The 14619-nt window shown below is 43.7% G+C and overlaps 1 protein-coding gene across 2 annotated transcripts in view; it reads left to right on the plus strand.

Annotated features, from left to right (window-relative positions):
* The window catches only part of CCDC73 (coiled-coil domain containing 73), a 155704-nt gene that overhangs the window by 93184 nt on the left and 47901 nt on the right, over positions 1–14619 (plus strand). For both annotated transcript variants that reach the window (XM_058663213.1, XM_058663212.1), the window contains exons 8-9: positions 6415–6550; positions 6773–6852. In XM_058663213.1, the coding sequence (XP_058519196.1) occupies positions 6415–6550; positions 6773–6852 (216 nt within the window). The remainder of the gene's footprint in view (positions 1–6414; positions 6551–6772; positions 6853–14619) is intronic.

The following is a 14619-nucleotide window of genomic DNA, read 5'->3' on the forward strand; positions in this document are numbered from 1 at the left end:
CAGAGTCTTGGGGCCCTGCATTCACATGGGAGACCTGGAGGAGGCTCCTGGATTCGAATCAGCTCAGCTCTAGCCATTGTGGCCATTTGGGGAGTGAATCAACAGATAGAAGATCTTCCTCTCTGTCTCCCCTCTTCTCTGTGTATCTAACTTTCCAATAAAAATAAATCTATTTTTAAAAAGTAGATTTTACTTCAGATCATAATTCAATCATTACTGTGATTGGTCATTGATGAAAATCTCTCCTGTTGTATTCAGTGACTATTGCATAAATGGTTATGTTGTGTAGTTGAATTTATAGTAGCTGTGTTGTATAAATGAGTAGCTAAGACAGCTTAATGAAGAAAATAAAAACTCACCAAACCTTAAAAGTTGTATTTTATTTCTGTTTTTATTTTTGTTTTTGGTATCATTATTTTTCTTTAAAGGGTCACTAGAAATTTTTTGTTTTTTTTTTTAAACGAAAGTTTCCATATTGAGGATTTTGATATGGCTTGGAATAAATACTTATTTTCTTTCAAGCAGAGTGTTTTTTAGATTGAAGACTTGTCTAGAAATAGTTCCAAGATTTTTCTATGTATGTTTGTGTATGCATACACACACATTAACTGTGTAACTTTATATTAGCTATTAAAGGCTTTTTTTTTAAAGATTTAACATTAGATTGGCTACCAAAGTGTTTTTTTTAACGATGTATTTATTTTTATTGGAAAGTCAGATTTACAGAGTGAAGGATAGAAAGAGCTTTCATTTGCTGGTTCATTCTCCAAGTAGCCACAATGGCTCGAGCTGAGCCAGTCCAAAGCCAGGAGCTTCTTCCAGATCTCCCATGCGGGTGCAGGGTCCCAAGACTGGGCTCTCCTTGACTGCTTTCCCCAGCCACAAGCAGCGAACTAGATGGGAAGTGGAACAGCTGGGATATGAATTAACAGGCACCTACATGGAATCCTGGGGTGCCATTTAAGGACCTTGCCCACTAGGATACCATGCTGGGCCCTGTTTTTTAAGATATTTTTTTTTATTGCAAAGGCAGACTTAGAAAGATCTTTCATCCAGTGGTGCATTTCTATATGGTCACTGTGGCTGGAGTTGAGCAGGTCCAAAGCTGGGAGCCAAGATTTTCTTCTGGTTCTACAAAGACCTGAGTCGGTCTCCACTGCTTTCTCAGCCATAAATAGGCAGCTGGATAGAAGTTGAGCAGCTGGGACTTCAACCAATGCCCATATGCTATGCCACGGCCCTGGCCCCAGTTTTCTATGTTTTTAAAAACGATCTTGAACTATATTGTTTCTGTTGAGTTTGTTAGTTAGTTTCATTTTATTAGAAGAAGAGAGTTAGATATGGTGATAGATCTTCCATGTATTATTTCATTGCCTGAATACTTAAAATTATTAGATCTGGACCAGCCTGAAGCCAGAAGCCTGGGATTCAGTCCTGGGTTTCCCACAGGAAGGCGGGGTGCCAAGTACTTGAATCACACCTCCTGTGGGTATTAGCTGCAAGGTGGGTGAGAAGAGGAGCCAAGACCTAAACCAAGTGTCATAGGAAGTGAGTTATCCAAGCAGCATCTTAATTGATATTCAAGTGCTTGCCACAAAACTTGGATTTTTTTAGGTGGTTTATATCTATTTTTTTTTCCTTACTAAATAGGTGAAGATCTTATGAAAGATGCCATTGATTTTTACAAATTTTAGTTTTGTAGCTGTATTCAAATTTGATTCACATTGAAAATATTAAAATGTAAATTGCAAAACTGTAAATATTTTTTCTTTGAATTTTGATCTTTTCCCCTGAAATTTACTCATAAGCTAGTCATTTTAAAGAGAAATTTTATCTTTAAAAGTGTTCAGTCTCCTGAAATAAAAATAATAATAGGGAAATATGCACTTATAACTTTTGTTAAATAAATATATTTCTAGGCAGTTGTGCTTAAATATTATTCTGAAATTATTTCCATTCTATATGCCTTAGGGTATTGAAATATAACCTAAGGCTATATGCACACACAGAGCATTGTTTGTGCTCTTTTTTTCTTCTAATCTTTGTTTTCATAGACTACATTGGTTCAAAATGAGGTACACACGTATTTATAAGCAGTAAATCTTGGCATTATTTTCCTGTTAAGTCCTCATATTAAGTAGTAAACTTGTGCAAAAGAAAAAAAATATGAATTACTTCATAGGGATGAAAAGAGTAATGTTTAGTTGGAGTAAACATACTGTCTCTTCAAACATTTACTGCTGATTCACTCCCAGATGGCCACAGTGGTCATACCTGAGCTGATTAATTATGATTAATTTTCTCAACAAATATTTAATATAGGTAAAACATTACACATATTGAGACAAAAATGGAACTAAAATATCCCACCCAGCTTAACTTCTTAGGACGGTAACAAGCAGTATAAATGAGTTAAAATACATAGCATATTACCACGTACACGTGGGGAGCTGCTCCCAGATTTGCCGGAACCTTGATGGCTACCCCTTTTCTGGGTGAGTCCTGGGGGTCTGTGTAGCGAGTCTGGGCCTCCCCTACTGCTCGCCATGTGGCTTGAGCTGGGGGGAGGAGCCAGGAAGGGTGGGACTGGGGCCCAAGGACTTGAACTTCCGGCAGGCAGCTACCTTGCTGCCTGCCGGGGGGCCTTGGGATGGCCTCGTCTCAAGCCTGGGAACATACAGTAGCTACCACGTACACGTGGGGAGCTGCTCCAGGGCAGCCAGCGCGCCATTTGGCGCCAGGCTCCGCCTGCTGGCTGCCCGGCCAGAGAATTTTTGACTTTTGGTTCATTGACCTGCTGCCTGGGAGGCTCCCTCCTGAACCCATAGTGCTTGGGGCATGAAGCACTGTGCTTGCTATTAACCTGATCTCTGAACACCTCAAAGTCTCTTTGGGGATCCCTTCAATCAAAATGGAGGAAACAGAATGCTGGCAATGAGGGAATCCCAAATGAACTTGAGGCTTGCAGCTAATGGTCCTCAGAACAACCACGGGCAGGTGTGTGATTTACGGCTAGGAACAGGCCCAATCTGGGAGGTAAGGGGACACCACAACTGGGATGAGGCTCCCACCAAGGAGTGTATGTGCTGGAATGGGGGCTGCGTTCTATCTAGGAAACAGTTGTAGTCACCCTAGGCACTAGTGTGGGCTGGGATTGGATGCACCAGGCCGGTTCAGATCCCAACACCATCTGGTGTTATGGACAACCAGGGTAGATGTGGGACTGACTAGGCTGGGTCTCATTCCTCTTCTGAGCCATGTGTGAGCTGTATGTGGGTATGGACGAGCCATGGCTGGGCTGAAACATCCAACATCAAGAACCAGAATGGGGTGAAAGCCAGCCAGGAAAAACCACTGTTCCTGCTAGGACAGGAGGTGAACTGAGTAGGGTTGGCTCAAGAACCCCCTGGCAAGCGCAAAATCTGGCATTGGGAGGGGTTCTGATGGAGGAGCCTGGGCAACTCCTCTGGCAGGACACAGTCCCTGCAGGTAAGCGCAAGAAGCGTGATAGGAAACAGCCCAGAATAGGCCATGGAAAGTTTCCCACTGGCATACATTCGGCATGGGTCAGGAGCAGACCAGGCTGAATCAGTTCATGTCAACCACTGGCAAATCCGATCGCCAGAACAGAGTGTGGGATGGGCCGGGTTTGGTTGCGACACAACCAGTACACATTATGGAATGCCAGGGCGTGGCTGCCTGTACTGGATGTGAATGCAGCACCCAACCAGCACACGTGAGATCCAGGAAGGAAGGGAGGGGCAGAACTGGCGGGGGGGTTAAGGGGCTGGTCCCCTCACCAGTCAGCTACTCCCACTGGAGAGTTTTGGCTGGGATAGAGACAGACCCGACTAAGCAAGGCTATAACACCTGTGCGCTGCATGTGGACTAGATCAGGGCCGCAGCAGAAGCTGGCAGAAGCTGGCACTGGGGACTAATTCTGTCGAGTCAAATCTCAGGACCACCTAAAGAGTGCATAAACCGGGACAGAGAGACCTGGGAGGGAAAAGTGGGTTCCCCCTTCCTGGGTCACTATTCCCGTGGGAGGGCATGAAAACTAGGACGGGGGCTGGGATGGCTAGATAGAGAAGCACTCAACAACATCTGTGAGGGCTGGATGGTTGAGTTGGTTAGATAGAACTAAGCTTTAATACCCATTGACAAGTACCAGAGCCAAATGGGATGGGGGACAGACTGGTCTTCTGCTACACATACTGGCAAACTAGGGTAAGGGGCAGGCCTGGTGGGGGTTATTGTGGGTCGCCCCAACTAGGCTGCAGCTCCCACTGGTTGATGTAAGGGCCGAACCAGACTGGACTGCAACACCCATTGGTTCCAGTGCAACTCGGGACTGAAAACAGAACCAATCCAGCAATTGCAACCACCAGCTGATCGGGGTGATGGACTGTGCCGGGCCCTGTGCTTGCTAGAACATATAAGAATCTAGTCTGGGAATACCTCAAAGTATCTTTGGAGATCTCCCCAATCAAACTGCTGGACTCAGAACTCTAACCAAGAAAAGACAGAAGACAGAACAGGACAATCATTCATCTCAGCTATATATTGGCAGCAAATTATGGGGCAAACAGAGACTTTATGATGGACCATATCAATTGGTGGACGACCTCATCGAGCGAAACTGGCAGCGATTCATAACTGGAGAACTATTAACACCACTCGAGCACATATCTCGGAGCATGCCCCACATCTGGGACTTGGGGTGGGCGGGAAACCGGGTGGGGCTTCTCCCTCAATATCCCCCTTTACCTCAGATACATGATGGAAACAATATGGACATAATAGCATTACCCACTTTCCTATCCCCCTAAACCTTTTTTTTCCTTCTTTTTCCTTTAACTGTAATTAACTATGTAAAGATTGTCAACAACAATACAATAAAAAGAAAAAAAATTAAAAAAAAATACATAGCATATTAGGTACCAGTACATGCTAAAAACAAGTTGGGACAGTGGAGCTGAGTTAATTTGAAGCCAGGAGCTTCTTCAAGGTCTCCCATGTTGGTGCAGGTGTCTGAGGCCTTGGGACATGTACTGCTTTCGATGGTCATAAGCAGGACTGGACAGGAAGTGAACAGCCACAACACAAAAAGGCAGCCATTTGCCAGGAAATTGTAGTGCTACTTGATGAGTGAAATGTTTTGTGGTTAAGAGAAATCAAATTGATTTCCACTTTTGGAGCACCATGAATAATAATGATTGATTTAGAAAGCAATATTAAGTGCCAGTTGATGGATCTACACTGTTCTTTGTTTAGTCTTGGTTATTATAGGAGCCGAAGCAGCTGAAGAAAAAATTGTGAATCAGTGACTCTGCTAATGTCAAGTCTGGTTAAAACATTTAAAATAATGTTAAAATTATTAGTGTTATTGATAAAAATATTATGGATTCTATTACATTTCTTTTTAGCATTAAAGTTATATTGCTCAGTGTAGCAAAAATAGCTCCTTAGGCTGCAAGCTTTGGAGGCTCATTTATATTACAGGTGATCCAGTTTAAGTAGATTTTTCCAGTATATTGTATTGTATCTCTGTGACTGTGAGATATGTGCTTTGGGATTTACATTTTAATGCAGTGAATAGGAGTTATGTTCATTAAAATTAATTTCAGAAAAATTATAAGTTGATGAGGCATGTAAAAATTATGCTAATAAAATAAAAGGGCAAAAAATCAAAATGGTATCTAGTTGGGTCCCACTTAACAGATAATTTAGAAAAACAGAAAGCTATTTCCTGAAATATTAAAACTATTGCTTTAATTTTCCCTCACACTTTGCAGTATAGTATTTCTATAGTGCTAGACTGATTGAATTTTTTTAATAAATCAGGCAAGTTTATTTTTGTTTTTTTTAAATTCATTTATCTTTGTTATAAAGCCAGATATACAGAGAGGAGGAGAGACAGAGAGGAAGATCTTCCATCCAATGATTCACTCGCCAAGTGAGCACAGTGGCCGGTGCTGTGCTGATCCAGAGCCAGGAGCTAGGAACTTCCTCCAGGTCTCCCACATGGGTGCAGGATCCCAAAGCATTGGGCTGTCCTCGACTGCTTTCCCAGGCCACAAGCAGGGAGTTGGATGGGAAGTGGGGCTGCCGGGATTAGAACTGACGCCCATATGGGATCCCGGTGATTTCAAGGCAAGGAGTTTAGCTGCTAGGCCACACCGCCGGGCCCGCAAGTTTATTTTTGAAAAAGATACTGTAAGCAAGGGAAACAGAATCTAAAGTGACTGTTTTGTTACTTAAAAAAAAATTCTGCTTTAATATTAAGTAGTTTTAGAAATACCTCCCGATATTTTGACATTTATTTATGATAAATTATTAGTAACAGTTTACCACAGAATATATTGTATGTGAATATGCTACATGTGTAAGATTTAAAATTTCTCTCTATAACAGGAGCAAAAGGTCCAGTTACATCTTTTGGCTAAAGAAGATTATCATAAACAACTGAATGAAATTGAGAAATACTATACTACAATAACTGGTCAGTTTGGATTGGTGAAAGAAAATCATGACAAGTTGGAACAAAATGGTAAGTTCTATCTTATATAAATGTTCAGTAAGGAATGTTTAGGTGGACTTATTTATTATAATCAAGTTTATCTGATACAAGTGTTGATGAATGACAGTTTAATGTAAACTAAATTAAGTGTAACCATGTACATTTCATTGGCACTATTTCCCTGTCCATATTAGTGATATTTTGATATGTATAATTAATGTAATGTTTTCTTAAGTGTCTTTCATATTGCAGTGCAGGAAGCAATACAAGTAAATAAAAGACTTTCAACTTTAAATAAAAAACAAGAGTCTGAAATATGCAGTTTAAAGAAGGTATGATTGATATAATTTTATACTGTTAAGTAAAGTTTATAGTCAATCGTTTTATGGATTATTACTAGAAATAATTGGCTACTTTTTTGGTGGAAGGATAAACAAATGTTTAACACAGATTTATAAACTTTGAGTTATTAATATAATGAATCAGTTTATTAAAATCCATTAAAAAAGATTTCATCTTTGACTTATAAATAGTAGTATGCATTCTCTGCTTATGTGAGTGTTAAATATTTACCTTATGTCAACTTCATTAGCACTATTCATATTTAAATAGTTGAGTTACTTTTATGTACCTAGTATTCTGTGGCACTTGGTAATGAAAAAAAATAAAATGTATTCTGACATTTAGTAAGTTTACAGTTCAACGGAGGAGTTAGGTGTAAGATTAAATAAGTGACAATTTATAAGTGATGTGAAGATAAAGGATATAATGACATTATTACAAGTGACTTCATTAGGTTGTGGGTAAAAGGGTATAGGAGGGAAGGGAATAACGTTTCGGGCAAGAGGGGTAGCATGTTCGAGAGCCTTGAGACAGTTAAGATGTTTAGTATATTTGAAGATTTAGGAAAGTCTGGTATGACTAAAGCATAATGAACGGATATGTTGAACTTTTCTGGATTGCTTACTGAAGACAAATATCCTTGTTTTCTCCCTCCTACCATTATGAGAATTTTTGTTTTGATGTCTCCAGTTCAGAGTAGAGCCTAAATTGGCAGAAAAGGCCATAACCATGTCTTTGTTTTGACCAGAATCATTAGTTCAGCAATGGAAAGATGTCCCAGCTACTGGTTATAAATCTGGAAGACTCCCCCTACTACAGTTCATAGTCATCTTACATCCCATGAAAGAATCCAAAAAGGAGGAACTTGTTGATGTGAATGCCAGATTTGTTATAATATAAACATACTTGTTCATTTAGGACAACCAGCTCTGCATCATGTCATACCTTTAGACTTTACAGTTGTGACAATCATTAGTCCACATTACTTCACCCAGTTGTTTTCATCTGAAAGTTTCTCATCTAATGAACCTGGGCTATTGATAGATGAGGAAGTATGAGTTTTTAAGAAGGCCTTATTTGAAATGAGAGTGACCTCTCATTTCCTCTCCTTCAGAGCCCAACCATATATATATATATATATATGTATATATATATATATATATAGTATATAATAGCAATTTGAATATTTTGAGTAATTTTAGGACAAACTGCCTGCCATTGAGAGAATTAGGTACCTTTGAATTTGCACTGATTTTTTTTATTATTATTAATTACGTTGCATTATGTGACACAGTTTCATAGGCTCTTGGATTTCCCCAACTCCTCCCCGGGCCCTCTCCCCATGGTGGATTCCTCCACCTTGTTGCTGTATTACAGATCAAATAAAGTCAAGATTCTTTTCTTGCAAACATATACCAAGCATAGAGTCCAGCATCTTATTGTCCAGGTACATTCAACAGTTTCTTGGGGAGACCATCTCTGGTCTGAAGGCAGAGCTGGCAGAATATCATCCCGATCAATTGAAAACCCCAGCACATCAACAACAATTTACAACATGAAGGAATTAATTGACATGGTATTGAGTAATCAATATGTTAAAACCATGTAAGCTCTTAACCACATCCTGTGACTACTTCATTGACATTTCATTTTTTGTTTATACACAGAACCGGCTTCTATGCACCTTAAAGTGGCTATAGGGTACTACTCAGCTGTCTTGTGTCTATTTTCATTTTAGTATTTATCAGTTTATAGTGTTGAAGCATAATTTTGCTGAACTTGGCAGATTATAGGATAGTCTAAACTGGCTTATAACTCTAACAAGGCATTTGTCAACAGTTGAGGTGCAGAACAGTTTTAGGAGGGGTGTGCAGAGAAATCTTCAATACCTTAGTGAGGAGTAACTAATCTTTGTGTCCTACCTAGTAAGGTATATGAGGGTCCATGCTGGCCGTTTCTTCTCTGGTTCTAAACTTTCCTTGTATTTCTCTGTCTATTCTAATTTTTTTTGAGGGAGAGGGCTCCAGATCGACCCTAATGGTCATTGCAAGAGAGGGTGGGGATCCAAAGCTGGAACTCAGTAGAATTTGCACTGATTAAGTGCTTTGAAGCAATGCTTACTGAGTAACATTCAAAATATACATATTTTGTCAATTTACTGGTGTGTGAAATATGTTGTGCTTCTTACTCCAGATCCAAACTTCCTGGAATTCGTGCATGAATTGAATCAATGGGCCTCCATAGCATCTGACTTTGAGCTAGCCAGTGGAGAAGCTAGGAAGGAGATCAGAGAGAAAAATAGTGAACATGAGCATTTATTCCTTATCCCTGTAATTGAAGTCCCTCCAGGCTTGCTATATCCTTTAGCAGAACACCGTTTCTCTTAATTGGCCTAGTCTTCTCTCTCCCATTGGGTTTCAGTTATCTTCTTTTTGTCCTTGTATATTGTGGATATCAGTCCATTGTCAGATGAATAGTTTGCTGGTATTTTCTTCCCTCCTGCAGGTTGCTTTTTCACTTCGTTGATTACTTCCTTTTGTATAGAAAATCTTAGTTTCAAATAATCCCATTTGTCTGTTTTTAATTACCTGCGCTTTTGAGGTCTTACCACCCTAAAATCTTTGCCTGTGCCGGTGTCTTAAAATGACATGTTTCACCAATATTTTCATCTAGAAATCTCAATTTCTAATTTTTGATCCATTTTTTATTTTTTATTTTTATTTTTGATTTTGATCTATTTGATTTTTGTATACAGTGAGAAGTAGAGATCTACTTTTATTTTGCTGCATTTATGTACCCAGTCTGTCCAGCTCCGTTTCTTGATGACTTTGTACTTTATCCGTTGCATACTCTTGGCACCATGATCAAAAGTCAGTTGGATCTTTGTGAATTAGTTTCTGTCTAATATTCTATTCCATTAGCTAAGTGTTGCTTTATTTATTTATTTATTTTGCTTCTTCTATGGTTTTGGTTATTATAGCTTTGTAATATGCTTTGATGTCAGGGATTATGCTTCGAAATTTTCTTTCTTTGTCCAGAATATGTTTGACTATTTTGTGTCTTTTTTTCTTAAAAGATTTATTTTATTTTTATTACAAAGTCAGATATACGGAGAGGAGGAGAGACAGAGAGGAAGTAGAGCTGCCGGGATTAGAACCAGCGGCCATATGGGATCAAGGCGAGGGCCTTAGCCACTAGGCCACGCCGCCAAGCCCTTTGTGTCTTTTTTTTAATGATTATTTTTTTCTGTTTCTATAAGTATTATATGAGTATTTTTGATGGAAATTATAGAAGACCTACAGGTTATCCTTGTGTCACTGGAATAATGATGATGGGGTATGATATTTTTTGTGTTTGATTTGGTTTACTACTATTTTGTTGAGAACTTTAGCATTCATGTTAATCAAGGAAATTGGTCTTTAGGTTTTGTTGTGTCTTTGATTTTGTTATTAGAGGAATTCTGGCCTTGTGAAAAGAGCTTGGCAGAGTTCCTTTTAGAATTTTAAAAATGATTATAGAAGTTAATTAGGATTGGTTCTTCTTTCTATATTTTTAGTATTCACTTTTGAGCCATCAAGTCTGGGGGAAGCGTTTGTTGCAGCAGTTAAAGATGATGTTTGAAGGGCTGGTGCAGTGGCTCAATTAACTAATCTCTTTGGGTACCAGTTCATGTCCCAGCTGCTCCACTTCTCATTCAGTTCCCTGCTTATGACCTGGGAAAACAGTAGAGACTGGCTCAAAGCCTTGGGACCTTACACCATGTGGGAGACCTAGAAGACACTCCTGGCTCCTGGCTTTGGACAGGCTCAGCTCCAGCCAGTGAGGTCATTTGGGGAGTGAACCTGTACATGGAGGATCAATCTCTGTGTATAATCTGCCTTTCCAATAAAAATAAATCTTTTTAAAAAAGATTTTTAAGATTTATTTTATTTCAGATATACAGAGAGGAGGAGAGACAGAAATATCTTCTGTCTGATGATTCATTCCCCAAGTGACCACAATGGCTGATGCTGCGCTGATCTGAAGCCAGGAGCCCAGATCCTCTTTTGGGTCTCCCACATGGGTGCAGGGTCCCAAGGCATTGAGCTGCCTTCAACTGCTTTCCCAGGTCACAAGCAGGGAGCTGGATGGGAAGCAGGGCTGCCAGGATTAGAACTGACGCCCATATGGGATCCCGACATATTCAATGTGAGGACTTTAGCCGCTGGGTCACTGTGCCAGGCCCATGTTGTGTCTCTTTTTGTGCAGCTGGATGTGTTCTCATTGCAGCGGTGTTATCTGAGGAGGCCAGGTCCTGATAATGTGCACTCCAAGGTTGGATCACTTATCTTGCAATTTTTTCTAAGTCTGGTAGTCTAGTTAAGGTATTTGTCAAGAAATGTTGCCTGCGGTGACCTCAGACTTGATTCTTGTGTACACCAGTTAGTGCAGGGTTGGGTTTGGTCAGTTACCTATCAGTCACCACCAACTCTCTCTCCCAGAAAATGACAGATGCTACGGTCTAGCCCAGGCTAGCCTGCCACAGGCTCGATCCTCAGATACACCTGTGAGTGTTGCAGCCTGGTCAGGACAACCCCAATAACCCCAGTCAGGCCTACCCCCATCCTCAGTTTCTGTGCATGCTCCCTAGTCCATCCAGTATCTCATCCTGTTCTTGTGCATACTTACTGGCGCTTAGCTCAGCCCTACCTGCACCCAGTCCCAGCCTGCATGCATGCTGACAGGTGCTGCCACCTTATTTGTCCTGATCCACTCCCATCACTGGCTCTTGTGCTCACTAACAGGAGCTGTGGCCCATCAGGGGAGTCCCCAGAGTTCCCCTACTAGGCCTGCTCCCACCCCAGATCTTGTTAGAGTGTAATGCAGTCCAGCCTGACAAAACCTCACCCTAGTCTCAGCATTTGCCAGCAGGTGCTGCAGCCTAGCCGGCCCACTCCCATTCTGGGTCTTGTCCACATTAGCGGATGTTGTGGCCAAGCCAGACCCAACCCACATGCAAACAATGATTGCTAAAGCCCTGCCCATCCTACTCCCAGTTCCAATGCTCATGCTCACCACTAGTGCAGCAGCCTGGCAGGGGAGTCCTCAATGTTCCTTAACCAAGCCTGCTTCCAGCCCCAGATCTTGCACATGCTAGGAGGTTCTATAGCCTGTGGCATGACCCACCCGACTCGTGACTCACCCATAGATGTTGTGGCCGAGCTCAGTCCAGCCCACTCCCAGTCCCAGCTCTTGCCAACAGGTGCTGCAGCCTAGCCCAGTCTGGCCTGTACCCAGTCCCAGCCCTAATGTAAACTGAAAGATATTGTGGCCCAACCCAGCCTGGCTCTCACCCTGTCCCGCAGGTGCTAAAGACTGGCCCAGGCAGGCACAGCCCAGACTCAGCCCACACATATGCCAATGAGTGCTAGAACCAGCCCTAGCCTGTCTCCAGCCCTGGCTGTTGTGCTAACTAGCAGTAGGTGCTACCTAGCAAGTGAGCTCCCAAAGTTTCCCCACCAGACTTTGTCCCAGACCTAGATCTTGCACATGCTGGCTGTGGGTGCTGCTGCCCAGCCTGGTATAGTCTGCCACCAGTCCCAGCCTTTGCATGAGTCCATGGGTGCTATGGCCAAGCCTGGCTTGTCCCTGCACCCAGTTTTTATGTGCACTATCAGGTGCTGCAGCTTGGCTCATCCTGGCCTGCTCCAAGCCCCAACTTTCTCCTGTGGTTGTCTGTAACTTCCATACATTAGCCTGGCTCAGCATATCACAAATTCCAGCTCTTGTGCAAACCAGTGGATGCTACAGTCCTGCTGGAGTGAGCCCACAAATCCCCTACTGAATCCAACACCAGCTCCAGTTCTCTTGCGTTCTGATGGGTGTTGTGGCCCAGCCTAATATGACACACCCCATGCCGCAACACTCACTGGTAGGTACTGTGACCTTGCCCTACCAGGCAGTCCTAGCTTTAGTGTACACCAGCAGGTGGCAGGAAATGTTACCTAGCAAAGCCCAGGTCTCCCACATGGGCAAGTGTCATGGCCTGACTCAGACATGCCCTCCGGTTTCCCTCTTGTACACGACTCTGACTCAGCTTCATCGCTTACCTGTGAATGTAGAGGCTTAGTTCATGGAAGCCCCAGAAGTCATTCGATATCTGCCAAATATGCCCTAGGTGGCACCTATTTCAATATATCCCCAGACTCCCTTTCCTGGACAATTTGCAGCCCTACCAAAATCCGCTTCCTTGTGTGCCTAGGGGCCAAGGTGGCATGTTCTGTCCCAGTACCCCCCTCCCCATGCCCTGCTGCATGGTCCTGCCAGGTGTCCTTGGGGGGCATGGTGACATGTCTAAAGATTTTTTAAGAGTGACAGAGATCTACCATCTGTAACTCCACTCCCTAAATGATTTCAATGTTAGAAATAAATCTTTTCTGGACTCGCAAGATGGCCGACATAGGAGGAAGACTGTGAGAGAGCTCACAGACAGAGAGGGCTAGAACGTGACAAAAGCGTAAGTGGAGCAGCATAGAACTACAGGGAGAAGAATGTGAAGTTCCCTGGACAGTGTGGAACCAAAAAAATCCACACAACTCGGAAGAGCAACCAGGGAAAAACAAAACGAAGGGCAGGGAAGACGACTTTCCGCTCCTGACCTGCTGAGTCACCTTTGAATGCAGATGCTGAAAGCCGCCGACCGACCCACCCGCAGACGCTGTGGCCGTGAGGACCGGCGGTGATCGGGACCTGCTGGCATCTGCTCACCCTGGTCACCAGGACCCACCAGGACCTCCGCCCGCTGCGGACACCAGGACCCTGAGTCACCAGGACCCGCTGGCATCTGCCCACCCTGGTCGCCAAGCCCTGCCAGGACTGCTGCAGCCTCCAGGTTCCACCCGCCTACACCCGCCGGGACCAGCAACGGACGCAGTAGCCGGGAGACGCACCCCCGGCGAGGGTTCCCACCAGAGGAAGAGGCAGACTGCAAGAACCTGAGGTTTGAGTGAGTTGGGTGGGGACAGTGGTGGGTTGGAGGCTTCGGGAGTTGGCCCCCCAGGGGCATGCACAGAGCCTGAACACAATTGGTGCTCATCTCCCTGCCCCTTCCCCCGCTGAGAATCCAGCGTCTAGAGACACCGGGAGAGTGCCTTGAAACTGCCAAAGCTGTGTCTGGGAGAAAGGCAAAAGGCATACTGAATACTCCCCCGTGCCTTTGCGGTCTGGCACTCAGCTGGGCGGTGCTATCCCACAGGAACCCAAGCACGCCTCTGGGCTGGGTAGTCCCGTGCTAGCGCTGGGGCAGTCGGTCCCCTGCAAGCGCTGGGGTGGGCGGGCCTGCGCAGGAGGCGCTTCCAGAGAGCACCTGGAACACCCCACGCCCTATAGTCCCGTGCTTGGGAGACGAACCAGGAGAGCACTGTGGACCCACGTGCAGGAGGCGTTCCCAGAGAGCACCTGGAACCTCCACGCCCTGCAGTCCCTGGCACTGGGGACACACCGAGAAAGCACCTAGAATCCTCTGAGCCCTGTGATCCCGCGCACAGGGGGCGCGCACAGAGAGTGCCTTCACTCCCCCACGCCCTGTGGTAGCATACCTGTAGGGGACGAGCTGAGAGTGTGCTCTGAGTCCGCTGGGCCCTGGAAGTGGCGGCCTGAGGTCCAGTGTTCTGGAGACGCACCAAAAGTGCCTTGAAAATTCCCACACCCTGCTACTCCAAGCCTGCAGACTTCGATCTCTACAGGATAGTGCTTGGAGACCCCTCAGCACACTGGTG

The sequence above is a fragment of the Ochotona princeps genome, chromosome 4, assembly GCF_030435755.1.
Source record: "Ochotona princeps isolate mOchPri1 chromosome 4, mOchPri1.hap1, whole genome shotgun sequence".
In the NCBI taxonomy this organism is placed as follows: domain Eukaryota; kingdom Metazoa; phylum Chordata; class Mammalia; order Lagomorpha; family Ochotonidae; genus Ochotona; species Ochotona princeps.